General features: G+C 39.9%; 1 protein-coding gene across 6 annotated transcripts in view; it reads left to right on the forward strand.

Moving 5' to 3' along the window:
- The window catches only part of LOC120902482 (neural cell adhesion molecule 1), a 192,997-nt gene that overhangs the window by 150,390 nt on the left and 24,623 nt on the right, over positions 1 to 17,984 (forward strand). For all 6 annotated transcript variants that reach the window (XM_040311264.1, XM_040311260.1, XM_040311262.1 and 3 more), the window contains exons 8-10: positions 12,498 to 12,701; positions 15,357 to 15,502; positions 17,345 to 17,489. In XM_040311264.1, the coding sequence (XP_040167198.1) occupies positions 12,498 to 12,701; positions 15,357 to 15,502; positions 17,345 to 17,489 (495 nt within the window). The remainder of the gene's footprint in view (positions 1 to 12,497; positions 12,702 to 15,356; positions 15,503 to 17,344; positions 17,490 to 17,984) is intronic.

Consider the following 17,984-nt stretch of genomic DNA (forward strand, 5'->3'; position numbering starts at 1 on the left):
TATGTCATTGCAAAGCCCCGGGCGGAAGCGAGCGTGGTAAAGAATAACGCTCTACCAACCTTACCAGGACGCTGCGGAAGTAAATGGGAAATAAATTGGTTTTCATCCATCCCATCCACTGCTGGAATTAAAAGTCTTCTGCACGCTAGCACTAGAGTAGCGCGCCCCGTCCGCCCTGTTCGGCATTCGCTCCATATTAGGTCTAAAAACGTGATAATCGATCGGATGGTCGAATGGTCAGATTTGATCGTTGGTCCACACCGTACTTGGCGTAGCTTCGACCGAAAATAGCCCATTCTATCGCCCAAAATCGAATGATCGGCTTTACGGAGACCATCCGATTATGGCGCATCGAGCGACAGTGTGGCTAAGGCCTCCTGCGGTGATGGTTTTCATTTTGGCAGTTGTATTTTTGTCCAACTTTTTTTTTTGTCGCAACTGCACCGATAGGCAATTTAGTAGCTCGGGGAAAAGTGAACCATTGGAGGGGGCAAGAACCAAAGAGCAAAATAACAACCAAAATAAAAAAATACCATCCTGCAAAAATCGTTTCGAGCAGAAAAAGTGAGACAAAATGAACTTCATAGCTTCAAGAGCGAATATACGCCCGCCAGGATGTTCTTCAGTTTTTGAGATGACGTGCACCTACTAATGTCAGAATGTCGCCCGAATCGTTTGTGCTTCCGGACGAACGAACCGTGTCCGTGCCCTGCATCATGAATCGTCTGATTGGATTCAGTGGTTTATGACACGCATTCCTCGGAGAATGATTAAATTTTTTGCCATTCTTGCCATCCATCCCTTCCGTATAATCTTTTTGTTTTCTTCCTTCCTTTATCGTTTGCTGGCATATAGGGAAAAATGTTAATTTCTTTTCTTAGTACTGCTTTTGATCTGTATCGAAATTGTTGTTACCACAAAAAGTCAATTTTCGGTACGTCTTTGGAACGTGTGTCGATAGTTTCTGCAAGCCTCTAGTTTGGTGATAGATGTGGTATTTCCTTGCTCGAATTTATATAGGTTTGCTGAACCTCTCAAACTTCTCTATGTCGTACTGGTCGATTTTTGTACGTTTTACGTTTAGGGAGTGGTATAGACATTTTTGGATGATCAGGCGTGTTATATCTGTGGAAAGTTGAAGAATGTTTACTGCGGTCTAGGGATACGAATTTTTAATAGGTTGTGCTACCTATAAGCAAATCTTATCATTTTATAGATAAAAGATAATGAATAAACCGTAAAAAGTCATTCTGTTGATACTGATATTATGTGAACACTGGTGAACATTATGCATCTCTTTGATTACATTTTCATATAAGCAACACGTATAAACAAAGTTCTATGATCTCCCAAAATAACTGCGAAGAAATCTATATAATAGTTAAGTGGAAATCTGAAAACATTATTTAAAAAAAGTTGTTTACATTAAAAACTGTGAGTAAATATTCAACATCCTTTCTTGGCAATGTCCAAAGGAAACAGTGTTATTGTGGTGTATTACTGTTAGTTTATTGCTTCGTTATATTGTCTACATTGAAACTATGATTGCAGACGGAACGAATATTTTACACAAGGTTGCGGAAACAAAGCTATATGACTACAGTGAACTCTTATTTGACACCTCTCCAATTTTCAAAACCTCTCTTGTTTAAATATTTTCCACAGTCTCTTCTAAAGTCCATATAATACAGAGGTCGATGCATAGCTCGGTTTTGGTCCACCATTTTGAAAGCTTATTTTTGACAGTTAGATGAAAAAGCGTTCACAAACGATTCCAAACAACCATACACGTTTTAGGGCTGATTGTGCATTTTGTGCTCAAAACTTAGTTTAACTATACATTTCTTTCTCATGAACGTGGCATGGAGTAGTTTTTTCAGTAATTCATCACTTAAAAATGACCACAATCAGAAATCTGGCCTCTTAGCTTTGACCCTCTTGAGCTGCACAAGATTTCGTCGTAATTTCAGGCACTGATCTTGTTTTAATTGATAATTTCACTATAATTCTATCTTTTCTTGATATTCGTCAACTTTTTAAAGTACAATGTTACAAACAAACGATGTAAAAATGGACGAAAATGCTTTCAGACCACTGCATGCACAACAATAAAAACCTCAATGTATGCTACGATGAAACTATTGAAGCTTTTTCATCCAGCTGTCAAAACTTTCCCACGCTTTTTGATCAAATGTTCTGGACGACTCAACCTCTGTATTATATAGACTTTGGTCTCTTCATTTCCAGTACATTTTTGTCCCTCTAATTTGGAAAATCGCTCAAATCTGTACCCCTCTAATTTGTGTATGGTGTTGCCATGGTTATTGAATGATGTATGCTTAATTATCAATCGTGTTTACAGTTTCCTATAGCAACAGTTAAGACTGCATACTAAATGTTCTGCTTCTTTCTTGTTTTTATGAACCTTTCATTCACTTTCAACCTCTGTGATTTGTAAACCTCTCTTATTCGACAGTCCCATCGCCTCTCAAAAAGAGAGAGTTGACTGTATAACTATTTGAAAAATGAGGAACTTGTTCACGTTTCAATTTTAAGTGTAGACCAAACACTTTGTAGCATATCTGCTATACAGAACTTATTATAATACACACTATTAGCTATAGACACATTATAACACACTTCGGAAAGCCAAATCACATTATTGCAACACATTCATTATATTACATCAGCAAATCAATCCACACCATAGCAACATACGTAGACCATACCATCCATAGAAAAAACCATTGAGACATTTATCGAAAACAACCGAAACGCGCAACATAAGCAATTCAAGCGTTACTGCAGCAAAGTGGACAAACAGAGAACGCATAGCAACTTATTGCTAAAAAGCGCAGTGTAGGCAATGATCGACGAACGCACTCGTTATTTGGCTAGAACAGTTGAAACTTTCCAGAACCTTTGTAAAAACACTAAAAGCGCAGCATAAGCACAAAATTGACAGACACCTCACTCCAATATAATGTATAAATTGCACCTCATATCAATAACCTTTAATTAGGACAAAAACACATTCCAAAACCAAATGTACGAAACTTATTGAGTATAAATAAAACCAATTCCGACCGTGGCAAGTCAGATTCGTTCGGACTGCCAAGATAGGACGTTACGCTTCCTAAAAACTTCGTGTACCAACTTATTTCAAGAGTTTAGTTATGTCCCCCTACCCAAGGTAAGGCTTCTAAACTCCAACATTTCCAGTAAGGGAAACTCCTTCCGGGTTTCCATGATCGCCTGGACGATCAAATCAGTCCGCTTCGAATAGTTCGTTCCACCTCAGATCATGTCAGTAAAGACTGACTCCCCGCAAAAACGGTGCACGACGGCCCCGCGTACGTTCGATCACATTACAACTTATTTTTATTTATGACTCATGTACACAAATAGGTAAATATTCGTAAAAAAGATAACAATATATAGATTTCTGAGTTACTAGTTTTTTTTCATATCGGAATATTATGTCTTGCTGAGGATGGCCTTGTCTGAACATTACGAAAAAGCGTTAACACAATGTTGTAGCCCGAAAAAAAGTATGATAGATAGCACATTCTAAGAATGAAAACTAACTAACTCTGGAAAATCCCTATATGTGTCCACGTAGTGTCTTGCATAGGTTCTGCTGGGTACTTACATCATCTACTCTTAATTTACCTTCAAACTAAGCACTATGAGAGAATGAGAAACGATTGGTTTTGATCTGATGTACCCTAATATTGAAGTGTTTTATTTTTATATTTGTAGACGCTTTTGATTATCTGGAATAAAGGCGGGATTTGTCTAACTCGAAAATGAGCGTCTATATGATGAATGGAATCGCTTGATTTGTTGTCACATAAGGAGTATCGTGTTCTATTGAAAATGTTTTATGCAAACATGTCTAAAAGTAATACGGCTGGACTGCTCCATCTACATAAAACAAAGGGTTGTAATTTTTCAGCAAAAAAATCAGCTAAAATAAAGAACATGAAACATCTAACACGTTCCCTTTAATGCTACAGTTTCATCTGTTTTACTTACATTTCGTCGATTTATAATTGGTTGCGTCTTTTAGGTACTTTTTTTTTTAAATATTCCTCACAATGAAACATGAGACAACTCCTCTCAAAACAACCGAAAAGACGCAAAAAAAAACTAATATTACATCAAACAATTCCACATCAAACTAGTATCATCGCACCGAGCGCCTCCGTACCGCAATAATTTCATATTGAGCAGCATTTGCCAAGTATTTTATCATAATAACACAGCTTTATGTATGTTGCTTTCGGTGCATCCACCAAACCCCCAACGGCCAAAGTTTTGCTGGCCAGCGCCCGTTTTCGCTTCATATTTCACTGACACTGGTGAAAACATTACGGCACGTCTGGGAGATTCTTTTTGATCTACAATCACACCGAGCACCGGCCCAGCGCCAGCGAGTCGTTTCCATTTCGTTTGCCAGGTTTTTGCATATTCTTTCCCCATCAGAATGCTGCAAATCTCGCTTCTTTGCCTCGGCGCTCGGTTGCATTGCGCAGCGCAGGAAAACAAACGCAAAAGATGCCCCTGCACCTACCCCACAGCATCCCGCCCGGATGCACCGTTGCCAAGGGGAAACTAATAATATGAAAATATTATCTTCGCGCAATAATGTTGAAATATGGTGCTTTTGATAACAGTAGCACACAAACAAACAAAGACACACAGCCATACAAAAGACACACAACAATGTACAATACACCTACTTGCGTGCACCGGTGTATTCGTACACGGCAGCGAACATGAAGACTACTGTTTGGGGGCCATAATTTAACATGATCACCCATCACATGCCCATCGGCACCCAGCCCCAGCACCGGCACCCTCCTCAGCCGCACCAAACAGCGCACAGCTAAGCCCTCCCAAACGCGCGATAAAGCGAAAACCGTTTCGTATTAAAGTGCCAGCAGATTTACAGCGTGATAGGCGGCCTCTCGCAGAGTAGTAAAGCGACACGGCAGAAGAAGAAAAAAAACAACAGCGTAGCATGAAAAATACTAGCCTCTCACACGTGCACAACAATGGTTCGAACAAACGCATACGCATACGCAAGCAAGTGGCTAGCAGCATGTCGATTATGCCAGGCTCGCACATGGTTCCCCGTCCGTCCTCCGTCCTGCCAGCCAATCGCTGTTGCCGCCAGTAAAGTATCGCGCTTTTATGTGACAAAATGTGCCCCATTCACAGGCGTCATATATCTCAATCCGGATTTTTCCCGGTCGCAATATCCCACGACAATCATCCACCTTCCACAATGCCGATCGGACCATCGCCATGCGCTGTGGCGGGCCGGCAACAAACGGTTGGGCGCGCAGCACTTGGGAGTTTCCCGTGTGAGCACACAGCTCAAACGTGTCACAGATTTACATATTTCGTGCAAATAAATTTCTCCGATAGCGTTGATGGAATTCATCCCTGCGAAAATCTGTCCCACTGTTGGGTTTTACTTTGTGTTTTTTTCTCTCTCTACCTCTCATCCCATGACAGCACCATATCGCACACGAGCCGACCAAATTGGAGAACAGGGTAGAAAGGTGTAGCGAGTGATAGAAAATTGCTTTGGGAAGCTTCACACCACGGTGATGCTTCGGATTGTTTGTAGGATGGGCTGTGCATCATGAGCCAGGAGCGAAAAGATCGCCATGATAAACAAAGTAATCGTACCATGGTTGTTGTTTTTACATCCCCAATACACAAACACACAGATCCTGTGCGGAAATGACTCGCAGAGTCAGTACATACTGGCGATGCGATATTGACATGATAATCACATGTCAAGCGTGACAGTCTGGCGGAGACTGCTGTCACTTATGCATTCTGCGGTAACTACTCATCACCCGCATCGATTCGCAGCGCAATCATCGATTTTTCTACAGTTTCTTTTTATTAACCTCATACCAATCTCGCTTTGTAAGTGCATTTTTATGCATCGTTACACACTGACGCATTTCAAACGTAGTTCTCAAACTACTCCCTTTAAATTAACTATGTAAAATGTATCTGAAAGCGAAGTACGTATTAAATTAACAGTATCAGGGTATAAAATTCTTCTATAGGAAGAGCCAGTAAGATTATACTTCTAAAAATGTATTGGATTTTTGTTATGTCATTTCATATTGAAAGAGCTTATCAAGAGTCATTCAGGTCAAATCTGTGTGGCACTTTTTCCGAAATATTACGTGTGCAAGGATTATTGAATTGTGAGTGTTTAATGGGATATGTCTTAAAATTATTGAAGATAAATAAAGTTCTAACAAAGAAAGTGTCACAAACCAACAATTCCTGGCAATGTGTTTAATTTGTAAGAGCAGCATTTGTGTTACTTAGAGAAATTATAAATAGATTGTCAGATAGAAATGTTGCAAAGAAAAATAACCACTAGGAAATGCTCCTACTTTTTCAATCCTATCACCTCTTATCACTTTAAGAGTCGTTGGCATACACTTCAATAGCATCGATGAAATTTGATCGTTACAAAATCACATAAGATGTTTGCTGGAACTGCTATCCATACATTTTATTGGGCATGAAAGTCACCACTCTTGGGATTGCATTTGAACCACATTAAGCATTTTTTACCCCTTCCCCCCCCCCCCCCCCTCTTTTTACTATGGTTCTGCATCCAATCAATGTCCTTTGGCCCAAACGACGAACCCACATAAACGTAACGCTTTTCAAGCAAAACTCGTTGTTTTACACCCAGCCCCCGTATCGGACACTTTTTTTGATTTTGTCAGCATAAATTCCGAAACAGGATCGATTACTGACGGAAAGCCGTCCGCCACATGCACACAATTCAACATAACCGAACGGGCAGCAATGGCACGAAGGCAACATAAAAGTGTCGGGATCGAGCAACAACCACAGCAGCAGCATCAACAACAACAACAATAACAACAGAGCTGTGAACGTGCAGGACAAGGAAAAACGGCATTGTCATGAGTGGGGCCAAAATAAATTTCTCATCACATTCCAGATTTCCTGCATCCGGTTATGCAAAAACCGGAAGCGTGTTGAACGAGGTACACTCCTCCACTTTCTGGGGACGAATCTGCTGATACAGGCACCTATCTGTATTCGAAGAAGCATTCCCGTGACTGTGGTTGCGCTAGTGTGGGAGGGGTGGGGCGAGAAACGGAAGGATGCTGGGAGACCCCGGGAAGGACATGTGTTATCGATACTGCAAAACGGTTTTCCTGACATCCATCATTCATTCGACACTGAAAGGTTGGCGGCTGCCAGGCCGCTTCCTCACTGATGGAAACACGCCATGGAAGTGGTTTCAATGCGTAGCAGCCCGGTCTCGAATCCAATCGAAACGCGCATTTTCTCCCTCTCTCTCTTTCTGTCTGCCACACTAGCCCTTCACAACAACGATCGTGACAGAAACGATGCCACAAGGTTTGGTAGTGTCGACCGTAAGCTATCAGCATTGGAGGTGACTGCTCGCTGGAGATGTATAGAATGTGGGAATAAGCGTAAATAATTTATAGAAATAAATAGCACCTTTCGTTCTAAAAGCATCCCGAACAAAGCTTCTGGTACATTGAGATACACTTTGCCAAATATGTACGTTCTTAGTGTAGCGAGAGAAGCACTTATAAGAATGCTTAAAATGAACGTTGATACCATCATACCGATGTTTCAGCATCACGTGCATGGTTTGACCTGCTCTCAAGAACAGGTATCGCTAGAAATTGTTGATCTTACTCAAGGATATTCAAATTGGCAAATATTAGGTATACTAAAACTATGCTTTGAAACGCGATACTAAACCTCGAAAAAATATTACTTTCATTGAATTTCTTTATTGAGTCTCATGTTTTATTCAGCAGACAAATTTCTCATTTTTCTTTTTATTTTCTTTTTTGCTAGGCTTTCATTGTGTTTGTGTTTTTTTCCAAATAAGCCTTTTACATATACTACATTAATTGTTAGGTTGCTATAGTAATCTAATTGGTTAAGGTGAGGGTAACTAAAATTTTTCTTACACCAAAAACTTACTAGTACTTCAATATAGCTTTGAATTTTTACACTACCGGTTGCAACGATAATGGATAATCTATAAATATGCAAAATATGTAAGCCCGATTACACGAAGACTATAAATATTATTAAAATAATGTGTTAACTGCCATATACAACGACAAAAGAAAATTAATCCCTAAAAGTAAATTTAAAGGGCTTAGGGTTCCGAGATGGATAAATCCACCTCTGATCACCGCGTAGGTCATTAAACTAAAAAGAAAAAGAAGAATATATATTGAATAACATGATAAGAAAATAATCAAAAATATGAACTTTACTTTTGACATTGATTTAATTATTCAGCTTTATTGATGAATCAATTTGTTAATTATACCCTTGTTTGAATTTCGTGATCGATTTAAATTATAAATAGTATGAAATTTGTATTAAGGATATGAGACATTCCCAACATGAGTTTCAAAAAGTTGTTGATATTTCTAAAAAAAACTTCCAGTCATTTTGCCTTTCTTTTATGTACAATATGTCTTTGTTTGGAGACAATTAATCTTTTTGGATGCATTTTAATTCGTAGTCAAACGTTTTTCATTATATTTAGAACTATCAGTCTTATGTTTTCATCTAGTATAATACCTGACAAAGATTTTTTCACATCTAAAGGCTGCTTTAAAGCTTTTAACTGAAGATGATCATGCAAATCTCATTTTTTATGCAAAAAGAAGTACTGTGAAACGTTCTCAAATTGCTTGTCTTATTATTCAATATCTGTGCAGTTATCAATACCCATTCACGAAATGGCATTCCAATTGAATTAGTTGCTCTCAGAGCGAAAGCCATACCTCGTGCCACGCCGTGCCACCATTAAAGGGCCCATTCATTGCGCAAACGGTTCGATAAACTATTGTTCCGAAAAATGTGAGAAATGCCACGTACCGACTAAGCACAGGTGAATTGAATCGAGCGAAAAGCTTACCTGGTTTGCAATCACATTCCTCCAAGGGCACCCGGTATGCTGCTCCAACGTCAGCGCTACCAGCTTCGGTGCTTATCGGCGTACCCGCGTACCTTCCCGTGCAACGATTCATTTCGTGCCAGCAACAATTTGTACACGACAAAGTTCCACACTGCTGCTAGAATTTGCAGCTATGCATTTATATAAGAACAGTGTTTTCCTCGGCACCCTTGCTTGCCTTGCTGCACCTTTACCTTTCGCGTTCCATTATTATTTTCCAATCCTGCCTTCCAAACCTCCCCACAGTATAGCGCCCTCTTCGCTCCAATCTAGCTCACGATACCACACCGACAACGCTCTCCATGTGGCGGTTATTTGGATGCCGGAAAATGCAGCAAAACGGCTTCAATGAAATGGGCAACCTATGCTCGCTACCGAAAACCGCACGGTGAAAAAGTGTGCTGCGTGCTGAGAAACCGCTTACATTTTTTCACACGATAAGAATTGATTTTATAGCTGCTTATTTTATTGGGATTAATTTGGGGGTAGCAAGCCTTTGGGTTGGGAAAACAGGGAACAGAAAGAAAATGCCCTCACATACTTTTTGTACTCTCATTTTCTTTGTGTTGCAATAGCTATAGCATTACACGAAACACTTTTCCTGAAAAAGACTTGTAATAATGCAATCTTTGTAATATTCATTGGCACATTGCGTGACACCAGGTTTTTGCACTTGCTTTTAATTCGATTGCACGATATGGAAAACAATGTTGCATTAATATGGTGTGCAGCGACAAGGGAAAGGTTTTGTAACCTTTCTATTTTATTAAAAATATCAAAAGAAAAGGTTGTTATTTAAAATTGTAGTATCAAAAAGAAACAGCATCGTGTTGTTCATAATAAAAATATTTTATATTTAAAAAAAATAAAAAAAACAACCACTGAGAGTATATAAATTATTACCAAAAATAAAACTCTGTCAGCTTCTTCACAGTCTGCCTTAATCTGCCAAACCTCACACTCTTCTACCGATGTTGCAGCATACCGAGAGCGCGTTGAAATCGATTAGCGGCAGAATCAATATCAAATTTAACTCCTATCAGTGTCAATCAGTGGCAAGATGTTGCACTTCGCCGGCGACGGGAACCGTTCGACGTCCCTGGTCGTACGATCTCGCTCAGCCCTCTGAGGCGTTCCGAGCGAGCGAACCGTGTTTGTTCCAGACGCAGATAATGGTTATTTATTTTTTATTGACCTGCCGGTTGAACGAATTCAGCGAATTCGAATAATTGCCACTCAGCGGCACCGTGCTCATGTGTTTTCCCCGTCACTCGATTATGCCCGCGAGCGAAGTTTTTCCGCTCCGAAAGAAGCGATGCCATGATAAGAATACCCAGCACACACACCCACACACACAGTGCGGGCACGCGGAACAGCAAGCTGTGCCACTGTTCATGCTGCGCTGCACAAATGTTCGCGGTATTTTTAATTCACCCCTTACATTGACTCAAAATGCAATCGAAAATTCAAGTAACCCTCTGTCTGGGAGGGAGAACTTTTCTTTCTCGCCAGCCCAGCCCAGCACCGTGCCCCGGGTACGTTAGGTCGATTGTAAGCTGACAGTCCTGACGTAGATGAGATTTTGAACGACTTTTAGACTTTGGTGGGGGTTTTCAAGATCGAAAGTGCTGTTTTGATTATATTGGGCTGTCAGTGAAAAAATACAAACACTGAAGATTAACTTTTACAAATCCGAAGCCAACAAATGGAAGTTTATCGGAGACAGTTTTGTCGGACGATGTGTATTATTTTCATAACGGAATAGTAGAATAAAATAGTTTTCAAACATCGTATTTGTTCTATTCTTGTTAACTGTTGGTAAAATACAAATTTCAATTTCATATTTTCATGTTTCAAAACAACTGAAGAAATATTAAAATCTTCCCTAACCATCTAGCATTTATTTCATTCTCTTAGCTTAAATTACAATATATTGCGATCATCAATTATCATGTTCATCTCAGTACTGTGCCCAAAACTATATGATACAAATAAAACCATTACTCATGTCCCATGCTTCATTGTGCAAGTGATGGGAAAACCTTTAATTTTACAACGATTGGCATTTGCTGCAATAAAAAACCCGTAACAACTTTAAACGGCCAAACACGGTGCTAATGGACTGCCGCAAAAAGCTCCCTGTTTCTATTGCTGGCCGAGGCACTGCCAACCGACACGCAGCTGATTGCAGAACAAACCGCCATGGAGTAATAAATTATATTTTTAATCTACATCAGCGTGGTTTCATCGTCGAACCACCAGATTTAATTAATCGAATGGTTACACTTTTGGCAAACTGTTGTACAACCAGTGCCACGGCGTGTTCGTCACCGGACGTGAATGTGTAAAGTATCCCGCCCCGGTCCAACGTGGGGCAGGTGAATCCATAATTAAACTAACCGGATGGGTTGGACAAAACCAGTGGTCGATAGATTTGATGTTTTGTGTGTGTGTGTGTGTGTGTGTGTGTGTGTGTGTGTGTGTGTGTGTGTGTGTGTGTGTGTGTGTGTGTGTGTGTGTGTGTGTGTGTGTGTGTGTGTGTGTGTGTGTGTGTGTGTGTGTGTGTGTGTGTGTGTGTGTGTGTGTGTGTGTGTGTGTGTGTGTGTGTGTGTGTGTGTGTGTGTGTGTGTGTGTGTGTGTGTGTGTGAGGGGAACCTACAGCGCGAATAGCCTAGCTGCACTGTGCCGTGCATTCAATTTATGCATCGAGTAAAAGCGTTTTTGCTGCAAATTTTAAACCATTGTTTAAGGGGATGAAAAAAGGTAACTGACCATGCAAGCAGATAACAAGGGAAGGGTAGTTACTAAAATTATTGAGCTTTAGAAGAATGAGCCAGTTACTAGAATGAATAAACACCAAACAATTCTAAATAATCATCAACCGCAACGCCTCTAGCGCCATCAAAGCTTTTCGACACGAGAGCTTTATTTTACGATCTACACAAGCACGTTAAATATTATCGAGTCACTGAAATATAGTACCAGCAAATATGTAACGAGCTTAAAGCTGCTTGACTGAAAACATTCCCATGTCATCGCATAGCATACCAATGTTGCTGCGCACAAAAAGTCTCACATTATGTAGATCAAATACTTACGCATCGATGGAATTTTGAACTATGGTTCACAGTGAACTATTTCGCAAAATTGCTAACCCTACTAGAAACATTCACAGCCTAAGCAAAACAAATGTGTTAAACAACGTTGCCCTAACGCACACTAACACACACACACATGCGCGTGTTTTTAAATGTATCAGAAAAATACATAAATCCTCAACTCGGTCATCGGAGTTGCATCCGAAATTATGCCACTCGAGGGAATCATTTAATATGCAACGTCAACTGCTACCCCTCCCTCACCCGATCGGCATTCGGTGAACAATCCCGAACACAAGCTACCGAGTGTTTGTGCAACAGCAATCTAAATACCTCGCTTTCCCTTTCCTTTCCTTTTGCAGGTCGCCCCCAACCGTCGGTCAAATGGCTCATCAACGGCATCCTGGTGGACGAGCAGTACGAGCACAATTCTGGCGATGTCATCGAAAATCGGTTGCTATGGCCCGCGATCCAACGCTCGGACCTGAATTCCATCTTCACCTGCCAGGCAACGAACACGCTGCTGGTGGAGCCGAAGGAAAGCAGCTTTGTTCTAGATTTACATCGTAAGTCGACAGCTAGCAACGATTCTACGACACCGTTACATTCTGCTTCCTTTCCTCCACTTCCTGCTGCACACTGCGGCTCACTGTCACCATTTTGAACATTTATCCAACCACCACCACCATCACCACCACCACTACCACCAACAGAAGCAAATGGTCCAATTTGGTTCATTGTCACTGCGAACTTACAAAACCGACGAACCAATCGCAAAGAAAACGCCAACTAATGGGCAAAAGATTTTCTCCCGGGATTATGATTTCCGGTTTCCGGCTGCTCCCGATGGGATGAATTCATCTGATTGTCGAATTCTCATTTCATTAAAATCTCATTACTTTTGCGACCGATGCGCATAGCACCGAGAGACCTAAAACGGGAAAATAGCCACCGCCTCTTCTGTCTGTCCGGTGGTGCCTCTTGCCCTGGGTTTTGGTCGCCGGGGGTCTTGGAGCTGGACTGTGGGTGCTACCAGCAAAATTGAGCTCGTCATCGTATTTTTTTCATCGCCATCGCCACCAGTTCAATTGCATGTGGCAGCGATGATAAAGCACATAAAGTGTACCATATCGGTTTTGCTTACGTTTTCGTTCTCTTATTTTTTGATTGAAAATCTTTAATGCTTTTTCGCGCAGGGTTCCATAAGCAGTGCTGGATTTGGAACGTTTTCTTTGGAAACGAATATATTATTCATTCTCAATAATTGTTAGACAAAAACAACTTATTCTTCAAACACCAATTTAGTTGTCTACGAAATTACAGTAACATTTGTTATTGGTTTCTATCCGTAGTTAGTAAAGGCAGTTTTTTCTTTCTTTTGGGGTAAAATTTTCTTTTAATTTTCATAAAGAATGTTTCAAAACCTACGCCAAGAAAATAAAAAAATAAAACTACCCTAGGTGTTCCCAGAAACTTTTGGTTATACCTTGTTAAATATTGTAATAATGTATATGTATTATTATTATATTTCACAATTTTGCTCTAACACTAATGATAGGTTTAGAACTTTAGTTTGATAGGTTTTTAAAATATGTTCAAAATATACACTACCTAATTGTGTTGAAACCCCGAACTTCAATTATATTAATTAGTTTATTCTTTTTCGTGAAAAGTCTTTAATGACGCTGCATTACGACTTGTTTTTGAAAATATGTTGGCTTTAATTTATTGAGAAAAATCTACAATTTTATTAAACTCCTCTTATTAAAAAAGCAAATGGTCTAGCTAGGATTGGACGCACACAGTATTTATTATAAGCTTAAGTAAATATGACTATATTACCATTTAAAAAACAGTTCCACGTGAACAGAAACACAGAGCAAAAATGAAATATAGGTTCTCGCACTCGATGAGATAAAGTGGAAACCTTAGTAATGGCCACAAAAACTGTACGGCAAAAGCAATCGACACCGATTGCGCAACCTTACTATTTAAGCTAAAGCATTCTTCTACAACAAAACACAAAGAAACGAGAACGCAAAAAGATATACTTTACGAGTTTTCCTGGAAAACAGGTTTAAAAAAGCAGGCAACAAAGTTGCTTGCAGAATTATATGCGTATCGCTTATAAGAATGAAATCTGATACAAAAAATATTCCATTTTTTCCGTTTGCTGATTGATACGAATTTCAAGAATATTTTTCTTTCCTTACAAAAAGAAAAGAAAAATCACAATTCCCCTTCGCCCTATTATCGTTACCTCAGGGTACAGCAAAAATACTTAAAAGAAAAAGGGACAATAAATGATAACTCACTTCGTCTTGCGGATATTGTAAGCAAACGATAAAATACCCCCGAGGGAGGAAAAATAGAACCACATTTGCATCACCTGTGTCGAACACCGGGCGGGCAGCCTTTGGCAGAACCCAAACGAGCCAAACTAAGACACTCCGATTTACCCGTTCCGAATGACCCAGCGCCAGCGGATGAAAAAAAAAGATGAAAGAGTTATCGAACAAATGATAAAAGCTATAATTCACTTGACTTCTGTCCCCATTCTCAAAAACGAATACATCTTTGTGTTACACAATAACCTTCCTGTCCTTTTCGCTCCTTGCGTGGGGTATCGTGTTTCATTATCGGGATGGATATACTTATTCAGTCCTGCTAGCGTTATGTTTATATCATGTTTCTACTTAAATTTGTGGAAAGATTTCACGCTACAGGTATTAAATTTCTAGCATTTCGTTTGAATACCTCGGTTTATCAAATGTCATTCTTTTAGTAAAATCTCGGTAATGGGTAAACCTTCACCTTTTCATTTCTCTGCCATTCTTATACCATTCGCTTTTGATTACGGTTTTTTGTATCGCAGAAATTGCATGCTTCATGAAATCCCGAACAGTCTTTCTACCTCCCAAGGGGTAGAGCATATCTCTCAGCAGGGAGGGGGAGAAAGCAAACTGACCAGGAAATACGGAATGATCGGAAAAATCAATGCAGGGCAGTGATCGTTATTTTCTACACCCCCTTGCATGCACACACACACACACACACACACACACACACACACACACACACACACACCTGTCCGAAAGATTCATCCGTTGGCAGGATATTTACTGGTTTATATTGAACCATTGTGTTTTTTTTACTCTACTTCCTTTCTTTTCATCCTCTTTCTCTGCTGCCTGAACCCGTCCACGCCACAAAACACACAGTGAAACCATTGAGTGTGAAGATAATGAACCCGCAGACGCCATTAGTAGCCGATCGACGATATGAAATCTCCTGCGAAAGCGTTGGTTCGAGGCCAAATGCGATTATAACCTGGTACAAAGGAAAGCGACAATTACGTCGTGCAAAGGTTAGTATAGAATCTACGTCCCGGGCCCCTGGGGTATGGTGCACCGCACCAACGTGAGCTTGTGGCCCACTGGCTAAGTTATGGGGAAGGAAGAATCGTTCATTTCACTCAATAACAAGGGCGAAATCGTTCGACCGTGAATGGCAAAAAAGGATGGGTGGAGAAAAAGACCTCGGACTACGGTCTTTTGTTTTTCTCCGGCGTTGTATTCTCTTTCGACTATCTACTGGAGCGTTTGTGAATTGAGGGATCCATACATTCACGAATCGGTACGCTCTGCATGATGGTGGAGAATGTTTTATTGAATTTATGAAAATGGATGTACGTCCGTAAACTAAGAACCACCGCACAGTATTTTCCACCCTATGGGCACTGTGTTTACGGTCACCAAACGAACGCAGCAGCTAATGCCTTCACAACACAAAAGCCTTTGAAATACAGCAGCTAGTTCTACTGCCAGAATCAATGGATTCCGAACGACTCGTTGTGCATCCTGTGAGTTGTGCTGTCCAGCTCCGAGTGCCATAAAGATTGTATGCATCTATAAATAAGGAATCGTGGTATTCCATAGGGAAACTATCCAGACAATGAAGTTCCTGCGATTGGTGCATTTGTACCTAGCAAGCTAGAATTGTGCAATTGAAAAAAATAAATTCACCTTTAAGAAAGAAAAAAAATAAATAATCCTTAAGAACAAATTGAGTATTAAAGCTGGTAGACGCTTTAAAATTTAAAATTATATTAATAATCATTGTGCTTCATGGTTGGCCATATTTTAAAGCAAAATTAATAGCCTTTAACCATTTTGGTCTTAATGTCCGATAGTTGCTTTATCCAAAACCCAAGTATCCTTATATAATATGTGTACCGTATGTTAAAAATTTAAAATGGAAATATTACAAAACAAAAGTTTTCCTTTATTTTTTTTCCTTATTACATTTTTATTTATTGAAATTAAAAACAAATGACAAATCTGGTAGCTCAGGTAATTTTTAAAAACTTAGTTGAATAAAAAAAACAATAATTTTATTACAGATTACTTTCCACAGCGTAGTCGTTATTTTTATCTTTTTTTTACTTTTAAACTTTATTTAACAGCGTTATAAAATATATGTTCTAATTTAAAGTGATATTTTTTATTTTTGTAAATGAGTTGATATACAATTTGCAAAAGTAATTGAACTACCTCCTTCCATTATACTAATAACCAGATCCAAGAAGTGTAACTTTCAGCCACATCTTAGAATCTAAAATTTAGAATATTTACAGTTAAAACTAATGGTATATTCAAACCAACATAACAGTTACTTCAATAAGCTTAATTGAATGTTATGAATTTTAATATTTAAAAATTGGATTTTAATATGTGTTTAGCTATGTAAAATAAAATTAATACAAATTCAATATGTACAAAAAAACTATTTCTTTACGATATCTCGAAATGTTCTTCCCTTGATTGGAGACACAGTCTAAAAATAATGTTTAGCTCGGTATGCCAAAAACTGTTGCTTCATCAATCCAACAGCTTCGACCAGCAGTCACACCGCCAAACACCAATTTCTAATATTCAAAGTGCTTTGTATTTCATTCCATTAAGTGCACTTTCGCGTCGAAAGAGGTTAACTTGACCGAAACCAAATCGTTTACCATCGCTACGTCTGTCTGCCTCGCAAGCGGCCACGAAGCTCGGGAAGTGAACGCAAACGTTGTGCGCCATAAAATTATCCCCGCATACTGTGTCCTCTAGCAAATTTTACATTCGCAATATTTTTCTTGGAAGCATTCTGATGTCTTTCTTCTTCTTTCCTTCCATTTTCTTTAACACCCGTGACACGCGAACAGGAGGAAATACTGAACAACACCACCCGCTCGGAGCTCAGCTTCGTACCGACGACCGAGGACGATGGGAAGCAGATAACGTGCCGGGCCGAAAACCCAAACGTTACCGGCCTGTTTCTGGAAACATCCTGGAAGATTGAAGTTGTCTGTGAGTAACTGAAGCAACAATAATAAAAAAAAACAGCGCTGTAGATAAAGATAACCCTGCCAAGGGCGAAAGTGGGAGAGGAACCGAGCGTTCGTCAGCAATGGTTCGTGGCGTAGTTTACAGAACTTCGAATTTCTGCGGGCAGAATAAATTCAAAACTTCACTGCCGAGCCTTCACCGGTTCACTGGAAGGGGCGAAGGGAGGAGGAAAGGCAACCAGCAGCACTTCGGGTTGTGAAGCGCCCATAAAAGCTCCCTAGCGTGCGCATCAAAGCGTGGAAGCGAAGAAATTAATTAAAATTAAATTCAAATCAACAATCGTAAAAAAGAATTCGCGTTTATAGCGCCGTCTTGTGCGTTCGGAAGGCGTTTGCGTTCTTTTCGTGGTCGGTCGGTCGGCCGGTCGGTCGATCGTGCTGAGGGGTACAACTTCTCGGTTAGTTGCAATGACGGCACAATCGGCAAGGAAGAAACCGCCTGTGCTCCACCACTCGC

The sequence above is a fragment of the Anopheles arabiensis genome, chromosome 3 (genome assembly GCF_016920715.1).
Source record: "Anopheles arabiensis isolate DONGOLA chromosome 3, AaraD3, whole genome shotgun sequence".
Lineage (NCBI taxonomy): Eukaryota > Metazoa > Arthropoda > Insecta > Diptera > Culicidae > Anopheles > Anopheles arabiensis.